We start from the raw sequence: 22,185 nt of genomic DNA on the forward strand, positions 1-22,185 counted from the left end.
TTGTTATACTGTTTGAGGCTGCTATTACCTGGTCTTCTTTTTGCATTTATAACTCTTGGTTCAATAAAGAAAATAAAAAATAAAATGGATTGCCAATGCATAGAGATATTTTTGTTGAAGGTGGGAAATGGAGAATTGGGAGGCACGCTGATCGCATGGTTGCATTGTTGACAACCTGAGGTGCAGGTCATCCCTCTCCTGTAAATCTCGGGTACGTGGCCTGTGGCAAATCTCTCAACGAGGCTGTTTGCTGAATCCACTGTACAGTCGGCTTCCGTTTTCATGTTGTGGTGTTTTTTCTTGTAGACTTCCTGAAGCAGAGCACCCTGGACGCTCAGGCCTTCTCTGAAGCCCTCCAGTTCTTCCGCCAGGAGAAGGGCCACTATGGCTCCTGGGAGATGGTCACGGGCAATCAAACCCAGGTGAGTCGCCACAGTCGCCTTGTGTTTGTAATTGAGAACTTTGTTGGCACTGAACATAGTAGGACTTACACTGAAATACAGTTATCTTTCATAATGTCTAATGTAAATATATTTTCAACTTCAAGCAATATTCTGTAAAGTAGGGCCATGCAAATACATTAAAAATACAAATGACTGGTGGCTATATGCCTGTGGTTCTGATTGCAGACCGAGCTTCTAGGTTCCCATCTAGCAATGGCAATATGTTGTTGCGCATGTTGTGGGTCCTTTCTTCAAATGGCCTGTAACCAATAGAAGTGAAGGAGGTTGCGCACACCCCTCATTTCACAGTGAAACAGGTTTGGTTATCCTGCCAATGTCTACCCGGGTGACTGTAATTGATGGTAAAGAAAGCGGCCTCTCTGCCAAGGTTGACTGAACCATTGGAGAACATCCCACCTAGTGCAAGCTACATATCCCGCACCTACCTCCGAAGAAAAGTAAAGCTGATGGAAAATGCTAGATAATTACACTTCTGAGATTTGTAACCGGCCCCAGTATGGCAAGTGTGTCGGCTCATTCTTTACAGGGTTTGTGGGTTGGCACAGCCTCAGTTGGCGTGACCGGTGGGAGCACTGGACTGGTCTGGAATCCGAGGAACTCCCAGTTGTTTGCCCGAAGACCAGCCTCTACTGCGGCTTACCGGGAAATGCACATACTAGTCCTGAAACACTTATATATCTCTCCCTTGACTTGTACCTCATGCAGAGCTTTTGATTTGAACTCTTAGAGTTCCCTGACCCTCTTCCCTGCACTTGCGCAATCTGAATGACACAAGGCCTAGTAAGATCGTTATTTTGGACTTCCTTTGTTTCCCCCTCCTTGTCGCGCCTGGAAACACTTGTGTGCAGGTGCGTCATAAATGCCACATCATATCATACCTGTGTTGTGTAAACTTCATGGCGGGTAACATTTTCTTGCAAGAACCTTGTTGTAACCCCTGAAGCGCTAAGGGAAAGCACGTTTCTCTTGAATTTGCGTAAGGGATTGTTGTAGGCTCCGCCCACTCCCACTGTTATGCCCGACTGTATCTTCAGCTCATCATTTCTTGATAGTTCTGTAGGTAGAGTGTAGTCTTTATACCTGGAGGCTTGACCGCAACATTGTGCACTGACTTTAAATCATAAATGCATTGTGTTAATTGGAAAGCTTTAGTGTTGGTAACCAATGGTCTTCAACATATTTGGAACTATTCTTTTCTAAATAATCCGTGTTTACACCCTTTGTTTCATGTGTGCTATTCCTTAGAATAGTCCCAGTTCTCTTAGCCTAATAGAAATAGGTTTGCAGTGATTCAATCCATTTACACCGTTATCATGGACTCAGATGTCCATGAGGTATAGCTGTGTCACACCCTAACACACCCTTTGGGAAATGACAGTAGGGTGAGGGAAATCATTTGCTAAAGTGTCAAACAGATGACAATACTAAAAATATCAATGGCATTAAAGACAAAGATGATGGTAGACCAATATATATACAATTTCTTTAAAAATGCCAAGGAAAAGACATGCAAATGTCCTGAAGTCCCCATGTACCAATACAAATTACTGCAAGCAATGCTGCATTGAACACAACTCAAAGCAAAATCAATATTGAAATGCATACTATCCAAGGAATTCGTTTTGCTATTCACACATTAAAACTGGAGATGAGGTGTTCACATCGATGGTGCACACATTAATTTTACATATAAGAAAGGAAAGTGGCAACTAAGCTTACCTACAGGAGTGTTAGATAAATTGAACAAGATCTGCAAGGACTTGGATATATAACCCACTAAGCTCAAATCATTCACCCGAATATCCACACAACCATTTCTCACCCAGCAAATCGCACGCACTTAACCACACTGCAACAGCAAACGCCCAAACCGCACCAGCAGCACACCAGGTCTCGCATTGGTCCGATACTCGCACCAAAGCTCAGCGCACGGTGAAAACCGAACTGAAGCCGCCAACAGCAGACCACTACTCTCCCTTTCCTACTCCCTCTGTACCCGACTAATATAACCCATTCCCCTGGGGACCAATTCCGTTGGTGACGGTGCGCGCTATAAATACCTTTAACATTTAACATACATCCCAAAGACAACCTGATGCCATTGTTGAAAGCTATGTACCAAAAGTCAGCGATCCTCTTGGTGGGTCCCCCAGCGGTGATTAAGAAGCTTGATGCCCAATACTCCTCCAAGATTGATGGCATCCCCATCCCTGTCTCGCCCTCAGTGAAGGCAGTAGGAGTCTACCTGGATGCTACGCTCTCGCTCACATGGCAAGTGAATGCTGCCGCCTACACTACTAAACTGATAAATGCATTCAGATCCTTTCTGTCCCCCAGACAGCTGCCTTACAATGACCTGAGCTACCATTGGATCGAGGCTCGACAAGTGTAATGCACTCTTTGCAGATACCTCTGAGCACAACATCCAAAAGATGCAAGTTATTCAGAACGCACTTCGAGCAGCCCTGAACATCCCCAAACTTGAGCACATCACCTCAGCTAGGAGAAAGTCACCCTGATCCCAATTCATGAGCAGATCCTATAAAAAAATACTATACAGCACTCACTGGTGTTTCTCTAATGAGCCCCCCCCACCACCTATCACAGAAAATAACTAAAGAAAATTCTTCCAGACCCACGAGGTCGACCTATGCTCACCGTCTCATCCAGCCGAAATTTAAACAGGCTAAAGCTGGAGGTTCGAGCTGCCCAACCATTGCAGCCAAACAATGGAACCTACTCCCAAACATTCCTACTTGTCCTTCCGGAAATCTCTAAAAACATTGCTATTTGCTTGAATGTTGATCCTGTAACTGCTTGATACCCGGTCTGCCTGTACATGCTCTATCTTTGCGAGTAACTGGTCTTGTGACAGCGGCTTGATGCCTCAGTGCTTAAAACACAACCTCTCCAACGAATAACTGCCTATTGCCTTCGAAGACATTGGACACTGTGGCTATGACTGAAGCGGAGAGATGGACCCATTGGTGGACATCAAATCTAATCCAGCCTCCCTTTCAATTGTTGGCTCACAGTTCTGGGCAGCCCACCAATAGGACAGCCGAAAGATCACACTGAACACATAGAGGGAAATGTGGCTTTAGCAATGCCTGCCACGAATCTCGTTTAATAATAGGGCCGTGAAGTAGCAAACCACACTGAACCTTAATGCAGAGAAGGCCTTGAATTGCCTATACAGGGAGTTTGCATTCAATGTAAATTACCTTTGACAACCTCTTCTCGATCCATGTTGGAGCTTTGTGTCACTGATCCAATGCCTCTTACGACAATATCTGACATGTCAGAGGGCAGCAGACAGAGGAGCCCACCTTACCCCTGGCTTTCATGGTATTTATTGATTGCTGATTTGTAAGCTGCATTGCGCGGAATGCTTAGTGGTGCCCTGAGAGAAAAGTGGGGAGGGTCAGACAAAGGAAGAGGGAGCAAATGTCATTCACAGTTCTTGGGGCATTGGGACCAGACAAGAGCAGGAGCCAAGGTAAAGAGGAGGGATCACAGAGGGGCAACGTGTTGGTCTTGGAAGCAAGACCACGCAGAGCAACAGAGGTTCGAATCCCGTATATGTGCTTAGAAACCAATCTCATATTGGTATTATGCGCATTATAAAAAATTAATAAATACAAATAATTAAAATGAGAGCACTGCGAAAGCCAAAGCTTGGTCTGTCGCCCCCTGTCAGCTTGCACTCCGGTTAAGGCTGCCCGTCCGGCCTTTTTCAACACGTGTTTTTAGTATTCTTTTTAGTTTAGGGGAGTGATTTCAAAATGTATTTTCATAGGTAGTGTTTTCCAACATGTTGTGCCGCCTGAGTGGATGGATCGCAAAACAAGTTTCGAGGGGATTGGGTCCTCCGACGTATTCCATATCTATGACAGGTGATGTCCACAGCTGTGCTGCTTCGGAAAATCTTTGGCGTCTGCGTCCTGCGTCGAAGACGTCGATGCGCCGTCCCTGAGGCCGACCACCGACGGCCGTCGTCACCCGATGTGATAAGTAGGACGCACGACGCCCATAGTCTCAGTTCCGTTTTTTCTGCGAACGTTTTCGCTTCGTGAATCTCGGTACGCCTCGACTCGTTGGAGTTTGCTGTTTTCAATTCTCGGTTCGTTGAACCTGTTCGGTTTGTTGTGAAGACCTGTTTGTGGCGATGTCTTCTTCGTCTTCAACCCCGCGTCCGGGCTTCAAGAAATGCGGGGACTGTGGGTCCAAGATGTCAGTCACGGACTCGCACGACGCCTGCCTCTGGTGCCTCGGGGAGGCCCACGATACGGATGACTGTGTCGACTGCCAGTTGCTCACGGCAAAGGCCTTGCGGGAACGCAAGAAGAAACTGTCGGTAGGCCGGGTGTCTGGTCTGCGGGGCTTTCGACGGATGACTCGAGGGGCGACTCTCTGCGTCGTCGGAAGTCCAGTCGGTCCCCTTCCGGAAGTCGGTCTCGCCACTCCTCCGCCTCTTCGAGGCATTCCCGGAAGCGTCGGCATAGGTCGCCTTCCCTGTCTTCTTCCGAGGACTGCGCCCGTCGGTGGGTCGCTTATCCCTCCATGCAAGCGACACCGGAGGAATGGGCTTCCTTCGGGAAGCAGATGCTAGCGATTCTTGAATCGCAGGGCACCGGTCCGTCCGCGCCTCCGAGTGGGGTCGGTCGGCACCGGTCGAGAGACACCGCCCGTACGCCTTCGGGCTCGGGTGGTCGGCACGGCTCGCGGGAGATGTCACGCTCAGACAAGGGTATCTGTTCTCGCCATGCCCGTTCCAGGTCCCGGTCCTCGACGCGATCGAGACCGCGTGATCCTGTGCCGTCTTCGAAGAAGACGTCGACGCCTGTGGCGCCTAGGTCGTTGAGAGACACGCTCGGAGCTCCGGCTGCGAGGCCTGTGTCGACGCTGCTGATGCTGGCGGCGCTGCAGCTGATGTCGATGCCTTTTCGGTCGGCGCCGACTCGTTCGGCGCCCTCGACGCCTTTCGAGGCGGTGGTGTCGTAGGGGCCCCGTGGCACGGGGTTTGCCCCTAGAAAGGCTATGGCTAAGGTCAGGCACTGCTTTGGTCCACAGAGGTCTTCCTCTCCCCACCTGGAGTACATTTCAGAGGGTGATGAAGGCTCTGTTGGGGGCTTGGTTCCGGTTCCTGATGACCTTATCTCGGGCCATAGCCAGTTTGATCTGCGGCAGTCGCTGCATGATGCCAGTGGACTGGACACCTCTCCGGAGGTGGAGTTTTGTAGGCCAGAGCCTGGCACTCATGCCGATTCTTCATATCAGCGCCTTATGTCTCGGGTTACCGAGTATTTGGGTTGGTCAGCTCCCCCAGGGGAGTTCGTTCAGGATGATCTCACGGACATCCTTGATCTTGGTCCACCCACTGACCCGGTTTTGCCTTTTCATATGGCTTTGCAGAGAAGGATGGCGGCAGCTTGGACTGCTCCGGAGAGTCTCCCGGCAGCGGGCAAGTCTTTGTCGCGAAAATACCGTCCAGCCAGTAGCGACCCCTGCTACTTGTCTAGGCACCCCACTCCGGAGAGTTTGGTGGTGCAGGCGGCTACGGCCCCGCCAAAGCAGGCGTCGTATCCTACCATTCCTCCGGATAGGGACGACAAACGTTTTGACGGCTGGGCGAAGAAAGTGTTTTCTTCTGGGGGTATGGCGCTTCAGGCGGCCAACTCCATAAGTGCCTTGTCTCGTTTCACACAAACTCTGTGGAACTGTGTTGCATTAGCGGCTGAACATATTCCCGAAGGGGACGAACGGGATGGTTTCCTTGCTATGGTTCAGGATGGCAAGGATGCCATGTGTGAGGCCGTTCAGTCGGGTTTGGACTTGGCGGATTGTGTCAGCCGGTCCATGGCGGCGAGCACCGTAATGCGCAGGTTTGCATCTGGGTTCGCTCCTGATGTGCAGTCCCGGCTCCTCCACATGCCCTTTGACGGTGAACACCTTTTTGGCAGCAAGGCTGACGAGAGCCTTGAGAGGTTGCAGACCTCCAAAGCTGCAGCGAAGTCGTTGGGCGCTGCAGTTCGCCAACCTCCGCCTTTTCGTCCTAGGGGACAGCAATGGAGGGGAGGTTCCTTTCGCTATCGTCCTCCAGTAAAGCGAGGGGAGCTAGCAGTCAAAGAGGCCATCGTAAGAGTGCAAGAGGTGGAAATAAAGGTACTCGAGGTGCCAAGGCCGCTCGGGCAGTTGCCTCTTTGCCCTCGGGCAACGCCGCAGCCGCTACCACTCAGTCATGAGGCCAGGTCCCATGGTTCGCCGGTTGGGGGAAGGCTGGCGCAACATCTTGTAGAGTGGCAAGCCATTACTTCGGATGTGTGGGTTCTGGAGATCATAACCCACGGCTACTGTCTTCCTTTTCGGCAGAGGCCTCACGACAATCCACCAGGGAGCCTCTCTTTGAAGAGTCCGGATCCGCTCCTTGCGCAGGAAATTTCAAGCCCTGCTAGAGAAAGGCGCCATAGAACTGGTGCCTGTAGCGGAGAGGAACAAAGGATGGTATTCCCCTTATTTTTTGATAACGAAGAAAGACGGGGGATTGAGACCCATCATGGACTTGCGCGGTTTGAACAAACTCCTCAGGAAGTACAAGTTCAAGATGGTGACTCTTTCTCAAGTCCTCCAGGCCCTTCAACTTCAGGACTGGTTGATGTCTCTCGACCTCAAGGATGCTTACTTCCATGTGCCGATCCATCCCAAGCACAAGAAGTACCTGAGGTTCGCGGTTGGCAACTCGCACTTTCAGTTTCGGGTCCTGCCTTTCGGGTTGACCTCCGCCCGAGGGTTTTCACCAAGCTAATGGTGGTGGTGGCAGCGCATCTCGTCCCCCTACCTGGACGATTGGTTGATCAGGGGGAGCTCTCCCGAGCAAGTCCTGGATCATCTGTCGGTCACCTGCCACTCCCTTCATAGCTGGGCTTCTCCCTCAATTTAAAGAAGTCCCATTTGACACCAACGCAGCGGCTCCAGTACATCGGACCTGTGCTCGACATGTCCCTGGGGCAGTGTTTTTCGTCTCGGGTGAGGGCTCCTCATGTTCAGCAGATGGTGCACAAGTTTCAGTTTGCCCAGAATCTCCCAGCGTCCGAGTTCTTGAGACTGCTCGGCCTCATGGCATCCTGCATTCTTCTGGTGCCAGAGGCTCGTCTGCGGATGAGATCTTTGCAGTGGGCACTCAAGCTCCAGTGGTCTCAGTCCTCCGGCAGGCTGTCGGACCCTGCTCAGGTGCCGTCCTCGGTAGCCCGGGACCTTCTGTGGTGGGCCGTCGAGGGCAATCTGATGAAGGGGGCCCCATTTTGGCTGCCCTGGCCGGAGGTGACGATCGTGACAGACGCATCCTTCACGGGATGGGGAGCTCATGCCAACGAGTTGACAGTCAGCGGTCGTTGGTCTCCGTCGGAGTCCAGACTCCATATCAATCTGTTGGAGCTGAGGGCCGTCGGGCTAGCCCTGAAGGCTTTTCTGCCGACTGTGCGCGGAAAGAGTGTCCGGATTCTAACGGACAACACGGTGGCCATGCACTACCTCAACAAAAAGGGGTGGGGGCAGGGTCACTTCCGCTGTGCAGGGAGGCGATGCAGCACGAGTTCTGGGCCATCCAGCAGGAAGTTTCTATCTCGGCGGTTCATCTGGCCGGAGACGACAACGAGACGGCGGATGCTGTGAGCAGGCAGAGCACGATCTCTCACGAGTGGGAGCTGGCTCAGGAGATTCTCCTGGAGATCTTCGCCCTATGGAATACGTCGGAGGACCCAATCCCCTCGAAGAACAAGTTACTTTCTTACCTAGTAACGTTCTTTCGATGGGATGGTCCGACGACGTATTCCATATCGCTCCCTCCCTGCCTTCCCCGCTGCAGAATTTCTTTTGCGATTGCAGCTTGCGTTCCGCAAGGCCTTGTGTGTCTGACTGGCAGAAAACTGGTGGCACACATTCTGGGGAAAAAACTAGAACTGAGGCTATGGGCGTTGTGCGTCCTACTTATCACATCGGGTGACGTCGGCAGTAGGAGGAGGTCCTCGGGGACGGCGCATCGACGTCATCGACGCAGGATGCAGACGCCAAAGATTTTCCGAAGCAGCACAGCTGTAGACATTACCTGTCATAGATATGGAATACGTCTTCGGACCATCCCATCGAAAGAACGTTCCCAGGTAAGAAAGTAACTTGTTCTTCTTTGCCTAAAGGGAGCGAGGATCCCTTTTACGCAGCAATGGATGGCAGCTCTCAGGGCGTAAGGTCTGATGCGTAAGAGTAACGCCCCCGGTGACTTGCCTGGTGGATAAGGCACAGAACCGTGAAGTCAATCCTTTCCCTCGGAGAGAGCCGGGGAGATGCAATCTCAGGGTTTGACGAGCAGTGGATCAGTTGGGGAGTATGGATCGGGTACTTGGGAAGGACCAGTTCCAGGCGATCGCTGTAGGCCAGCCGGCCGGCACTGGAGCTCTTGCGACACCCACTTCCAATTAGAAACAAGTAGCAACATTTGTCAGTACCATGCGTGCAACGTGGTGTTGTGCTTTATCCAAATAACATACTTCTGTTCATCAAGAAACATGGTCTAGATACAAATATGGAAAAGAAATCGCCATAAAAGGCGGCCTTAAAGGAAACGGGCAAGAAAATAGTATTGCTAAAATTGAGAATGATTTACAAAGGTGGCAAAGTGTGTGTTTCGGCATTGTGTAAAGATATGTTGTGTACAAATGAACGTGCTGCCAAAATTGAAGCAGCCCCTGCGACATAGTATTGTCAGGTGCACTAATAATACCTACATCAGTTTGTTTCGTTGTGCATCAGGTAAAGGAATTCTATTCTTTCAATTAAATATCTGCCTTTTGTTCCAGTTCTGGAAGATATAGTGATTTGGGAACTGTATTTATAGATGTGCTGTATTACACTCTTCCTCCATCGCTTGCTATTCTGTCTGCAACACTCAGTTGGCTTTGACTAGAAGAGGAAACCATTGATGGAAAATCTCTTATCGTGATTGATAGGAAATAATATACTGATTAGAGAAGCCTGATGGCGACACGGCAAGCGCAGAGATGTGCTCTTGCTTGTCTGGTGAACCCAATAGTCTGCTCCCTGATCTATCAATTGAGTCCATTTAAAATGAAGCTACAAAAAAAAACACTCGAATGCCAAATTGGTCATTAAATAATATTTTAAGCTTGAACCGTGTATGGGGGGAGGGGGGTTGGGGGGAGACAAATGGCTATGTACCATTATATGGATGTCCATTGAAAAAAACGAATTTAAAAAAACTAATGGAGAAATGACCGAATTGTTTAGGTCGAAAAACCCAAATTCCTACTTGCTTTTTGCTCTTTTGTTTAATACAATGGGAGAACCCATGCACCCCTTCACCCTCCTACCTTAACTAATACCCGTACACCACACCTAGATTGGAATAAAACTGTACCAAAATTTCAAAAACACCAGCCAAAGAAATTAGGCCATTTCTTCCTCGATTTATTTTCCGGATTCGTTTTTTTCTATGGATACTCCACTACAATAGATTGGGAAGAATTTGGGCTTATGCCAGTAGAAGCTTTTGCATTTTTAAGGGTTAATAAGGTTAATAAGTGCTGTGGCGGGACGGATGGTGGAGTCAGAAACTTTAAAGACATTTTAAAGGTTCTTTTATTTAAACTATAAGAAAAAGGCCTATCTTTCCCTATCTCTAAAGGGATTACCCTCCTTATCTAAATAACTAAACATGCTCGTCTGTCATCGGGAAGTCCAAAATAAATGTCCTCTGTCCAATCGTAACTCTACAATTAATATGAACAACTCAAAGTAGGCCAATATAGTGTGTCTCTTCTCCTGGTCTTTTCTTGACCCCTCATATTCTCATTATAGAAATATCGCTCTTTCAAACATACGTTAAGACAATTGTCTTGGATATGCTCTTAATATCTCCTTTATGAGCTCTTGTAGCTCTTCCAAAACATTCCTGGATCTTGTACTCTCTTTAGTGATAAGCTTATGAAACCTTTCGGCATGTGGTCGGAGGTTGAACTGACCCGACAGCCGGATGGTGTCATAGAGACCTTTTATGTGTCGGAGGGAGGTCATGAGGTCTCCCAGATATATGAACTGATGATGTCCAAGGTTGGGAAGGAGGTTACTCAGATGAGGCGTGGTTGGGAAGGGGAGGCAAGGGAGAAAATGGGAGATGCACTGTGCACCAGGCTACAGAGGTACCATAAGAAAGTGTCTAGAAATGTGAGGTTGCAGCAGATTCAGCTACGTCACCCACAGAGCATACATGACTCGGGAGAGGATAGCCAAGTTTAACAGCACCAGTATACAGAGGTGCCCGAAATGTGGGGGCATGCCCCGAAACAAGGAGGTTCTGGAGGGAGGTAGCTCATCGCCTGTCTGAGAAAGAGATGACCTTAGAGGTGGACTTCCTATGCACATGTATGGTTAGGGGGGTTTCCCAGACTGGGTAAACTCAAAAATGTAATTAAACTTAAGGATTTAGCATACAAATTGTCCAAACACAGGATTGCAATTAACTGAAAAACAAGTAATCGACCCGGGGTGGAGGTATGGTGGCGGGACCTGCTGAAATGGGCAAACGCTGAGACTGTGGTGTGGAGTGAGGTAGCGGGCCGAGGCGGGGAGGAGGAAGGGGTGACATTGATGGCCTGGAGACACTTGATAGCCATACTGTCAGGACCCACACAAGCAGAGTTGGATGATAGCCCCACGGGAACGGTAGTAGGAGAGTCCGCTGAGGAAGCAATTTAAGTAGGGCTGTGAGATAGGCTTAGGGAGGGGTGGGATAGTTGGAAGGAGGAAAATTAGAAAATATGACATGTTACAATTCTGACTGCACTGTTAGGCTTCTTAAGTTGTATGATGTACATGTCACAAATAAAAAATATGAACAAAAAAAGCTTATGAAACCTTTCCTTGAAACACTCCTATTCTTATCTCGTATATCTTTCAGTCTTTAAATTATACCTCTCCTAGGTTTTATTTGACTTTATCCGATGTTTTTCTCCCCCTCTCCTGGGTTCTCTGTATTGGATTATTACTTCTCTTACACTGTTCACTTGACAGTCTTCTCTCACAAGTCTTATTACATGGTTTTGTGGCGTGTTCTCTGCACTCTTCCACCCTGTACTCTCATGGAGCCTTTCTCCTTCCCAAGGTGTTTGTTTACAGTCTCTCATACAGGGTTATTCATTACGTTCTTTATTGGCTTCTCAACTCCAGTTAGGCTGGTTTATTGTTTGTGTATCATCATTCTGACTGGGACGAGTTACTCCACTCAGATGTAGCTGCCCTGGTAGCCTCCTGCTTCTCCCGTTCTCCACTGTACCTTAGTGTATGCAGGTGAACCTTGCAGGGCTCGGCACTTGCTCAGATAAGCAACTTTGTTTGTCTTCTCAGTCTTTGGTTTTGGTTCCATAATCGGCTTCCCTGCAGGTTGCTGCCATCTACCGACGCTGGTGGTAGGGAGCTGCTAATACTCCTGGTTGTGATGGTCACTGTCTTTACCCGGGCGTCTCGCCAACCATGATACGGACATAGCCACGCCACCAACTTGCACGTGATTCCTCTTCTCCTGCTAACAGAGGTTTTTCTTATTTGTCATGTATGACATCACTGCTGACGTATTCTTTGCATACAAGGATGTTTTTATGTGAAATATGTCGAACTGAATGAACGTCCGTTGATGTCAGTTGTAGCTTCCCCGTTTTAGATCATTGTTGATAAAACAGCAACCTTTGCCATCTTCCTGAGTTGGTTCGATTATTTGGACTCCGCTATTCTGCAAACCCCATCCATTGCATGCACGATACTAAAGAACCATAAGTTCATTGGGTTGAGTGGTCCTGCTCAGCAAGCTTAACATGGACTACACTAATTGTTGATCAGAGGATGCGTGAAAGAACATTCAGGGACATTTTCTGACAGCCAGTCAGTAAAATGTTTCAATTTGGATGATAGGAGTTCTCTATAAAGAAAAGAAAAGTCTAGAAATTGGCGTACAAGCGCCGCTACACGGGGCTGAACCCTATCCTATTGCATCTTTCCCTTGTTCGCTAGCCAAAAAGATGTGTATGAAAATAAATCCGAACAACAAATCTTGCTGCTGCCGTTCTTTTATGGTCATGGTTTCTTGAGGGAAATCGAACATCCTAATAATGCTGTCTTTCAAATATAGGCTATGGCTTTTGGGGGGAGCGGCATTTGTTCCCATTTGGGAAAGTGAACACCAGTCGTTACCCTCGATGTTGAGGGTGGAAGATTTTCTGTGTTGGGGTACCTAGGCATGCCATCATGGGGACATTGGTCCACGTTTGCCAATTTGAATCGGCGATTGGCCAGGATGGGCATTCCCCAAGAAGGCATCTAAGGCACAGAAATAATTCAATTGTATTTCTATTGTAGTCATCTCAGACTCTTCAATGTTCAGTAGCTCATTCCTGCAGGATCGCATGATCCCCTCTTATCTAAGACATCAAAACCTTGCACTTATTCGCGTCTTGGAGCAAGGGCCCGGGAAGTGAACGTAGACCGGTCTAGGAGGCGGAAGGCACTTCTCGAGTTGACCTTAGTTGGCAAATGGCCACCTGCTGAATCGAGAGAATAAAAATGTAAATATAATCATCCAGCGAGTCTGGTTGATTTGAGTTGGAGGTACCGCACTCTGATGCTAGCGAAATCCTCCACCACTACCTTTTCGGCTCGCTGGAAACACCCGTTCTTTTTTTTAACTATGGAGTAGTGCCTTCAGTATAGTTCCGACATTCTCCAGCCTGCCGCTCCACCAATGATTAGCTGATTGCATCTGGAATGTTCCGATTGATGCAGTGAGCCCACCTGCCCTCCCGCAGACATGTTGCTGTGCTGCCACTCATGCCACTCTGCATCCCGGCCCCTGCTCACAAATCCTGCAGCTGGCTCGAGACGATCAAATAAGAGATCTGCACAGCCCCATAGGAGTGGGCCACGTCAGCAGTATTTGTAACTCCTGTACCCGAGCTGGTCACTGGGGTACCTGTTCTCTCTCTCTCTCTCTCTCTGCATAGCCTGCCTTATAGGCTCTGACAATATTTCACATTGTACTGGTCTTTGGGTGCTCAACGTTTGCACCATGTTGTCGCCAGTGATACCTCATCACGATCTGTATCCCCTGGTTGGAGTCGCTCCTCATCACGGCTAGGCCAGGGACGTTGCTCTTCCACTCTAACATTGTATTTCCAAGTCCGACTCCTCCAACCTGGGGCCTCGTTGATCTTGTGGATGTGATTTGTCCATGCCCTCGTCCCCACCATGGTCATGAATGATGAAAGATAAAGTAGCCTGCAGTTAAATAGTTCAGGGCCAACCATCAAATGCATTGCTTTTGAGCTCCTGGAAGACCCCATCGGCACCTAAAATGGTCTCAAAACCAAACCTCCTGACTGCTGTACTCCCAAGGAAAAAGTAGATTGAGGCACTTTCCAGGCAACTAGACTAGAAAAAGTTGAAATGATGGCCATTTTCATACTGCACATCAAATCTTATTTTGAACATTGTGGTTTGCACTTGTACTCCAAGGTGGAATCCCTGAATGCCCAGGTTATTGCAGGCTGTGACTCCACACTGTGATGGTACCTTTTGCAGAGATTCAGGTTTCTGGAGGACATCCCTGCAATGGCCACAGCATCCTTGATCACAGATCTGCAGGTAGAAGTTATGGAACGTTAAAACTGGCCACTCCAGATCCAATATCGTTTTCAAGTTGTGAAACGCGCCCCTAAAACAGTCCCCTAGTGCAGGGGCCTGCAACCTCTGGCTTTTCAGATGTTTCGGACTAAAATTCCCATTATATCTGGCTATTGACTATGCTGCGTAGGGATGCAATCCAAAACATCTGGAGAGCCGAAGGTTGCAGACTCATGCGTCTGGCTCAACAGCACTTGCCTAGCTCTGGGACACGCATGCCACCTACACGGCAATGAATATAACATTCAAAGTGTCCATTGATCCTTCAGAGAAGGTGGCACCAAGGGGACCAATCAATATGCCACATCAGGCCAAGAATACACCATGCCAGTTTCTGTCTTCTGCCAGGAATAATCGCCCCAAACAACTGTAGAGAGGGAGATGCACACGTCATCTATAGAGCCCACCCCCTCACCTCCGTCATACTAGAAGAACAGCAAGAGAACAATGTCTGCCTTGATAAAGACCCTGAGGTCGAAACACCTGATCAAAATAAATATCACAGTACTGGAAACCATTGCCTATCTCTTGTGCTAATTACTTAGAAATATTCTCTGAACATCTTCAGTGTCTGGCGTCGATTCCCCCATCCTGAAACAGTGCGGCACTGTTTTCTATTAGACCAAGTATACACGCAGCAGGACACGATCAAAATCTCACCAGGAAGGGCGGTAGTCCCACAGTTCTACTGCTCCCTCCCACCAGTAGGATAGTAACGCCATTTTCTTATCACAGCCAGTTAATGGCGTCACAACGACACTAAAGTAAGGAAGAAGCATATAGGTGTTTGTGTAGCTACTGTGGGTAATGCGTTTCACGTGTGCAGTGCAAAGTCTATTGCAGGTCTTGGAACTGATCAGCTGTCTCCTTATGGCTTCTATTTTGAATGCCAAGAAGGACTCTTGCATTGTAAACACTGCCCTGGGGGTTCCTTGTATTAAATGAAGCCAGCGCTCGCAGGCCTGGTTTCCCTGTCTTTTCTTATTTATTTCTTGGCCGACCTCTTTTGGCGTCTGGGAGGAAGACATACCATTCTGCTATTTTATTGTTTACCCTGCCTTTAATATTCAGTAATATGGAAACCATATGTCTGTCGCAAGCTCACGAATGGCCAACATTTTTAGGTTCTAACTCTAAATCGTTTAACACAAATGGATAAAACAAAAGCTTAACATGCTCCCAGAACAAGGAACTCGCATGCGTTTGCCACGGGGATAAAATGGGAAGGCTAATGCGGCGCCCGTCACACACTCTGTAAACCATTCGAAAACCTGTATTATTGCATGGCCCAGACTCCATATCGGTGAATGATGGTGAGCGCTTTAATTTCAGAAAGTTTAGCAGAGGTGTAAGCACCTTGCTTAAAATCGCATTTGTGTTGTCAGCAAGAGGAGTAAACTAATATGCGAAAAGAAGATCTTTGGTGGGAACGCTTAATAGGAGGCTTGAGACCTTCCTGGACCATAGCAGCCACAAACATTTTGGACCAGATCTTTCTACAAGCACCACTACAGCCTCCCCAGAATGGGTTAACACAAACAGATTGTGGGGAGTGATCCTCTTCTGGCCTGTTCTGTTTGCCTTCGTCCTCACTTTTACCATCTGTGTTTCCACTCTGGCTTTCATTGTTAACCAGTTCTTCAGTTTCATCTTCTATCTTTACTTTTTCTACTACTATTTTTGCTTTTACCTTCGCTTTTACTTTTGAAATCTTACGTTACCTTCTTCATCTTCTTGTAAAAATCACTTCGGTGATTATATACTCGTAAAAAAAGAAAAAGAATATGCGAAAAGAAAGGCTTGGATTGATGACATCAGATGGTGTAATGAATCGTGTTTTGCACCTCCTCTCTCCCAGGTCTTCATTCCCCTCCATGGTGGCTGCTATCCTTGTCCCTGCCATGGCAATGGTTGCAATGAAAAGGGAGAAGGGACTAGAATTTATATTCTGCCTTTCTAGATGGTAGCCATGTTGTGTAGTTTAACTTGAGAAACAGCCACTGCACCATTTCTCAAAGCTATTAGTACCCTGGAGTCATGGCAGGATGCAAACAGCTATTACCCGCCAGCGGGAAAATTACTGTTATGCAATTACTGTCAGGTAATGGCACTGGGGCTGTTATTAACTTGGGTCCAGGGCCATTACCTCATGGTAATGCCCTCACCTTGGGGGTTTTTTAAGCAATAAGCCACCCATTCTGGGGGCTGAAGCATGTGTTAATGGCCCACGGACCAAGTTATGGGCCCAATCGAAAAAAGGTCCTTAACGTTGAGCTCCAGTGCAGTTTCCACATGGGTCAGCTCCCAGAACTTGTTCTTATTACTGTTCGCACTCGAGGCCAACCCGCAGGGTGCTAACAGCAATATATTTGTGAGAACCAATGGGTCATGCAACTAGTTGTTTTTCAGAACACCACCTGCCCAACTTGGCTGCCATGGATATGGAAGGCAGGGATCCATGCAAACCCCTCTTCCATTTCCATGACGGCTGTGGGCAGGCGTGCTGCGAGGAGAGCCACAGAGGTGCCAGGATTGCAGGTGCTCGGGTGAGTGGGAGACAGGGAGGGGTGGAGAAAACGAGGGATGTGGCGGGGAGCTGGAGCGAAGATTGCCTGCAGATGCGTTGAGAGCTCGGGTTTCTCAGTCAATCCCTCCCGACTTCAACTACGTTAAAGAGCCTGGAGCTGCATCGGGTGAAGCGGCTCACCCTGAAGCTTCCCCTGACCACGAGGCATCTTCTGTTGGAATAATCAACACAGTCATGTGAAGGTAAGCCCACTTGGGCTATCTGTTGCACTCGGCGGAATCGTTGCAAAAAGAAAAAAGAAAAATAGTGTATTTAGCAGTAATGATTTCACCATGGGGCTATACTTTTATGTGTGCCAGAATCTGCTTTTTTGGGATCATCCACACATACTCATTGCCCATACCACGACGACCATTACAAGATGGCTGCGTCATTCTAAGCACCAGAGTTCTCTGCTTGGCTGCCTTCCCCAGGGACTGTGATCGACCAATCGGGGTCACTGGCAGGAGAACACTGGCCCCTTCCGAAGGCCCACTCCTGGGGCCCCTGTCTGAGCCTGTCCGGGCCTGACTGGGCTCAAATTGGCCCCCCACCTCGCCCCACAAACAATGCTGCAGCATTCTGTGCACGTCTTGCACCTGAACCTGGACCACAACACCCCAGTGCCCCCACCCTATTTTCTGCAGAAACGTGAGTGATGGCTGAACTGTCCTATTGCCTCTTCCAGCTATCTCCTTGAACCATATCTATGCCATTCCTATTCTGCCTCTCCCTTGAGCTTCTCATTACATCACTCTGTGTTCTATGATTTGTCAATTCGTGTTATGTTATGTTAAACACATTTATAGAATGCACAAACAACAAACACCCATCCTGGCGCTAGACTGCGTACATAGTTGCCAAACAAGCAATTTAAAACACAAATGTTTTGAGCATACGCCAAAAGGTGAGGTGATCAGCTGTCGACCGCAGTCATAGGGGGATCGCATTCCAGGCCTTGGCGGCGGCCACCGAGAAGGTGCAGCCGCCAGTACGGGTGAATCAGAAATGAGAGATTCATTTCACGTTCTTTCTTTTCCTTACCTCTTGAATCCCTGTGTGCACTGCATTGTATTCCTTTTTTTAAAATATCAAATCTAGGTGCAAGTGCTTTCACATCTTGCTTTCATTTTGAGCACTGCATTGTATTCCTTCCATGCCCTCCTTGACTACTAGACTGCCTGTGAGTAAGGGCCAGGAATGTGCACTGCAGTCCCCCGCCCCCTCCTTTTCTTTTCCCTTCTCACATCTATCCTCTGCCACTGAGATGACACTCACCATCTCTCCAATCTGTTTTAACTGCTACACTATCACCTATCCTCCCTCGCAAAATCTGGATGAAAAAAGCACAAAAAAGACATCCTGGGTGCAAAGCCTGGCCTTCCCATAGCGGACACCTATGTTAGTGCATCCTCCAGAGAGATCTTCACTGATAGCCTCTTCTCTGTCCTCTCTCCAGACCTATGGACTTCTCATCTCTACTCTCGCCCCTTTCACATCCTCTCCCTTTTAATGGTGGCACCAAGTGCAAAGTCCTCTTGGCGGGCTTCTTCTCATCACCTCTTGGGCGGCTTTTTCTCATCATGCTGCATCATTAATGTCTACCACAGTGGCACTATCCTAGTTCAGGATCCTCAGGCCAATCTGCTTCTCTTTGACCAGATCCTGCCACCTCTCATTAACGTTCTTCCTTCTCCTCCCTCTCCCCTACTTCCCATTCTGCCCCCCTTCTCACAGAAGTACCATGCCCCTCTACTCCACCTCAGAAAACCTTCAAAGGAAGGGATTGTCTCCACCTGGTGACTAATAACACCCGCTCAGTAAACATTCTACTGACATCTGCCTACTCATTGAAGGCACTGACCTCGACATTCTCGCTCTCACTGAGACATGCTTCAATGCCGGCTCGGTCACCGCTTTTGACTACGCCCTAGCTGACGGCTTTCAGATCATTTCCAAGCCTCAACCTCACTGTGCTGGTGATGGGGTTGCCTTAATCTTCCCTGAGTGGGTTCCTTCTACCATATTACACACTAAGCAGACCCTCCAGCTTATAGCGATTTTGCGATAACGTAAAATTCAGCAAAAAAATCTGTTTTTAAAAATAAAATAGAAAAAATGCTGTTTTTGCTAAAACACTTGTGAAAACAACACAGGGCAATATTCTCCAAACCTTTTTTGATGCAAGAAATGGAATGCACAAACACATCATTTGCGCCAAAAAGAGAACAGCCCAATCCATTATGGCATCTGAATGGGCACATATCAGATGCTCCCATTCAGATGGCCTTTTTCACCCCTTTGTGCAAATCGGGGTCTGGATCTGCACATTTAAAAGCGCATCCCAAATGTACAAACAAGATATGCTTTTAAATGTGCAGAAATTGTAGGGAACCCCATGTGCCGCCTGCTTCGAGTGGGCACATGGTGGGTGCCACTGCATGATAGGGTCTTCCTGACCTGGTCATACTTTTATTTTCTGTGACAGCAGAATTATTAACTGCCGTTATCTCACTTGCATTTCTGTTCCTCAAAAAGGATAGAAATGTGTTTTTTTGGGTCACATTTTACAGGGGCAGGACCCTTAAAGGGCTGTCAAGGCAAAATGCACAGGGAGCCTTTAAGATGTCGGGAGAGCGCTTTAGACACAAACTTATTCAAGGCGGCTGCCCAGCGGCCAACATATCATTTGTGCCACAGCTCAGCCATGTGGAAATGCGCAGGTCACCGTTGAGAATAAGGTGACCTGCTAATTTCCAAAAAATGGGTTCTCTAAAAATAGCACATCCTCTGCTCTTTTTTTTTTTAGATGCCCCAATGTTTGAGGATCTGGGCCCAAACCTACATTTTTTTTTTTTGAACGGTCACAATCTGAGTGGGACATGAGAGTTAGAGGGAGGTGATGGGTGAGATGTGCAGTGGGAGGCAAGGAGGCAGAGCAGTGGGTTGGGGGGAAGCGGTGGGCAAGTGAGCAAGCAGGAAGCAATGGCGTGTAGGGCAGACATCAGAGGGGGACAAGCAGGCTAGAAATCGGAGGGAGTGGAGGTACAGAAACTAGCAGTGAGCGTGGGCTCAGGGATAGCAGTTGGCCAAAAAGCAGAGGGGGAGCAGTTGGATGGAAAGAGGTAGTGAGCTGCAAATTGGGAGAAAGGATGAGGGAAGAGTGCGATGAAATGGGAGAAAGGATGCACGATGCAGGAGTAGCATGAAAGAATGAAGCACTGTACTGCGGGAGGAATTGGGGAGCGTTATGTGTGAGTTGGGAGTATGATTTGGAGTGTGACAGGGACTGGGGAGTGCAAATTGTGACTGGGCAGTGTGACAGAGCACAGATTATGTGTGTGACGGATTGAGAGGTTCGGGAACGCAAGTTGTGATGGGGAATTTGTGAAGTGTGTTGGTGAGAGAAGTGTGTGGGTGTTGGGAGAACATAGAATGGGAATATTTCCTGCATTACAAATGGTAATGATCAATGCAGGCAATAATATTAAATAGGCATGCACATTAAACCGAAAACATAGCCAAAACAAACTGTTCTGCCAAGCCAGAGATATCTGGGGGCTCTTCCTTTTAAATTAATACAAAAGGTGAAAATAATGACACCCTGGCTCTCCTGCAGCCTTGAACACTACCTCTTGCCTGCAATGTTCCAATCTTACATCCTTCAGTCAAAATAAAATGTGCCACAAAAATACTGTAATAAAGTTTTGTACTGTGAAATTTGCCATTTAATGCAGCAATATCCTGGAGGGTCCGACTAAGCTCTAATCTTACTTTGTGGGCCTGCTATGCAAGTTGGTTCTCTCCCTCCTCCACCCTGACCATTGCTACCATTTACTGGCCTCCCGGCGCTTCCTCCCTGCGCCTCTCTAAATGGCCTGATTTCTGTTCCTCCTTATTTTCAACCTGCTCCTCCTGGGTGACTTCAACATCCAATTGAACTCAACTGGCACAGCATCCACTATTTACTTTGACCTCTGCACCTCTCTACCTTTCCATTCTCCCTTCTGGTCCAACCCACCCAGATGGACACACTCTGGACGCTCTCATCCACTCAGACCTCCCGCTCCTATCTCCCCTGGTCACCCCTCTCTCTTAGTCTGACCACTCTCTTCTCTCCTCCCACCTGGGTCCTTATGGCCTTCTGACCACTCCTCCAAAAGCCTTGCCAAACTGGTTCATGAACATACGCCCGACGAGGGTCAGCTTTTGCCTTCACTTCAACCTTTATCCCCCCTAGCCCTCCCAACTCAGAATCTACCACTGATACTGCTCTCAGCAGCTTCCACCTGTCCTTCACCAACACCCTTAACCTTCTTGCCCCAGCCTTGGGGATCAGCTTGAAACCCACTTGAAGCGCAACTCTTGGTACCACTCTGAACTTGCAGCCCTGAAACGAAAGTGGCAAACCCCAGGCTCACCCTCTGACAAACTGGCCTGCTGCATGCTCCAAAGGCAATACAGACTATCTGTGCCAAGAAAAGGGCCCACATTCAGGCATGGGTATCTGGTGCAGCCAACAACACGGCTGAACTCTTCAGAATATGCAGGGTACTAGCCAACCCTTCCGCAGTATCGTCCTGCCCTATTCGTTCTCAGGCCCTCTGCAATGCACTCACCACTTATTTCACCACCAAAACTCAGGACATCCTGAACAGCCTTGTCACTCTCCCCCAACCCATCCCTCACCCCATTTCCTCCCTTGGCCACTCACCCTCCTCCTTCACCCTTGTCTCACCGGAAGAAGTCACAAGAGTTGTCGGCTCCATGAAGGTCTCTTCCCAACAGGTTTCCCCTTGCTCATCCAGAACCATCAAGGACAACGTTAGCTCTCTTGCACCTGCACTCACTGATCTTTGTAACCACTCCTTTGCTACTAGTTCTTTCCCCTCCTCCCTCAAGCACTCCTTTGTGTGCCCCTCCTTAGAAACCTATCAGCAGACCCTTTCTGTCCAGCCACCTACCACCCTATCTCCCCCTTCCTGGGGAAACTGCAGGAGAAGTTGGCGCTGTCCCAACTCTACTCTCACCCTGAACTTGGTGGTCTCCACGGCCATCATTATGGATTCTGAGCATACAGAGGCACAGGAACTGCTCTTCTGAACACCTGTGAAGAGCTACTTGTATCCCTGGATTCCAACTCCCCTGCTGTCCTCATCCTTCTTGATCTCTCCTCTGCATTTGACACAATCAACCACTCCATCCTCATACAAAGGCTTCACAACACCCTTGGTATCTCAGAGCGGGCACTGGACTGGCTGACATCCTTCCTATCTGACCACTCCTCCCAAGTCATCCTGGGAACCTTCTCATCTTCTACTTCCATCTTCACCTGTGGTGTCCCCCAGGGCTCTATTCTCTCTACATCTACCTTACTCAGCTGGCACTCCTTATCTCCTCCTTCTCCCCCAGTGT

The 22,185-nt window shown here is 48.5% G+C and overlaps 1 protein-coding gene across 1 annotated transcript in view; it reads left to right on the plus strand.

The window, feature by feature from the left end:
* NIBAN1 (niban apoptosis regulator 1) overlaps positions 1–22,185 on the plus strand; it is a 491,461-nt gene that overhangs the window by 356,282 nt on the left and 112,994 nt on the right. The window contains exon 6 of the mRNA XM_069641063.1: positions 307–422. Within this exon, the coding sequence (XP_069497164.1) occupies positions 307–422 (116 nt within the window). The remainder of the gene's footprint in view (positions 1–306; positions 423–22,185) is intronic.

This window comes from Ambystoma mexicanum, chromosome 1q (genome assembly GCF_040938575.1).
Source record: "Ambystoma mexicanum isolate Mex_15411 chromosome 1q, UKY_AmexF1_1, whole genome shotgun sequence".
Taxonomy (NCBI): Eukaryota; Metazoa; Chordata; class Amphibia; order Caudata; family Ambystomatidae; genus Ambystoma; species Ambystoma mexicanum.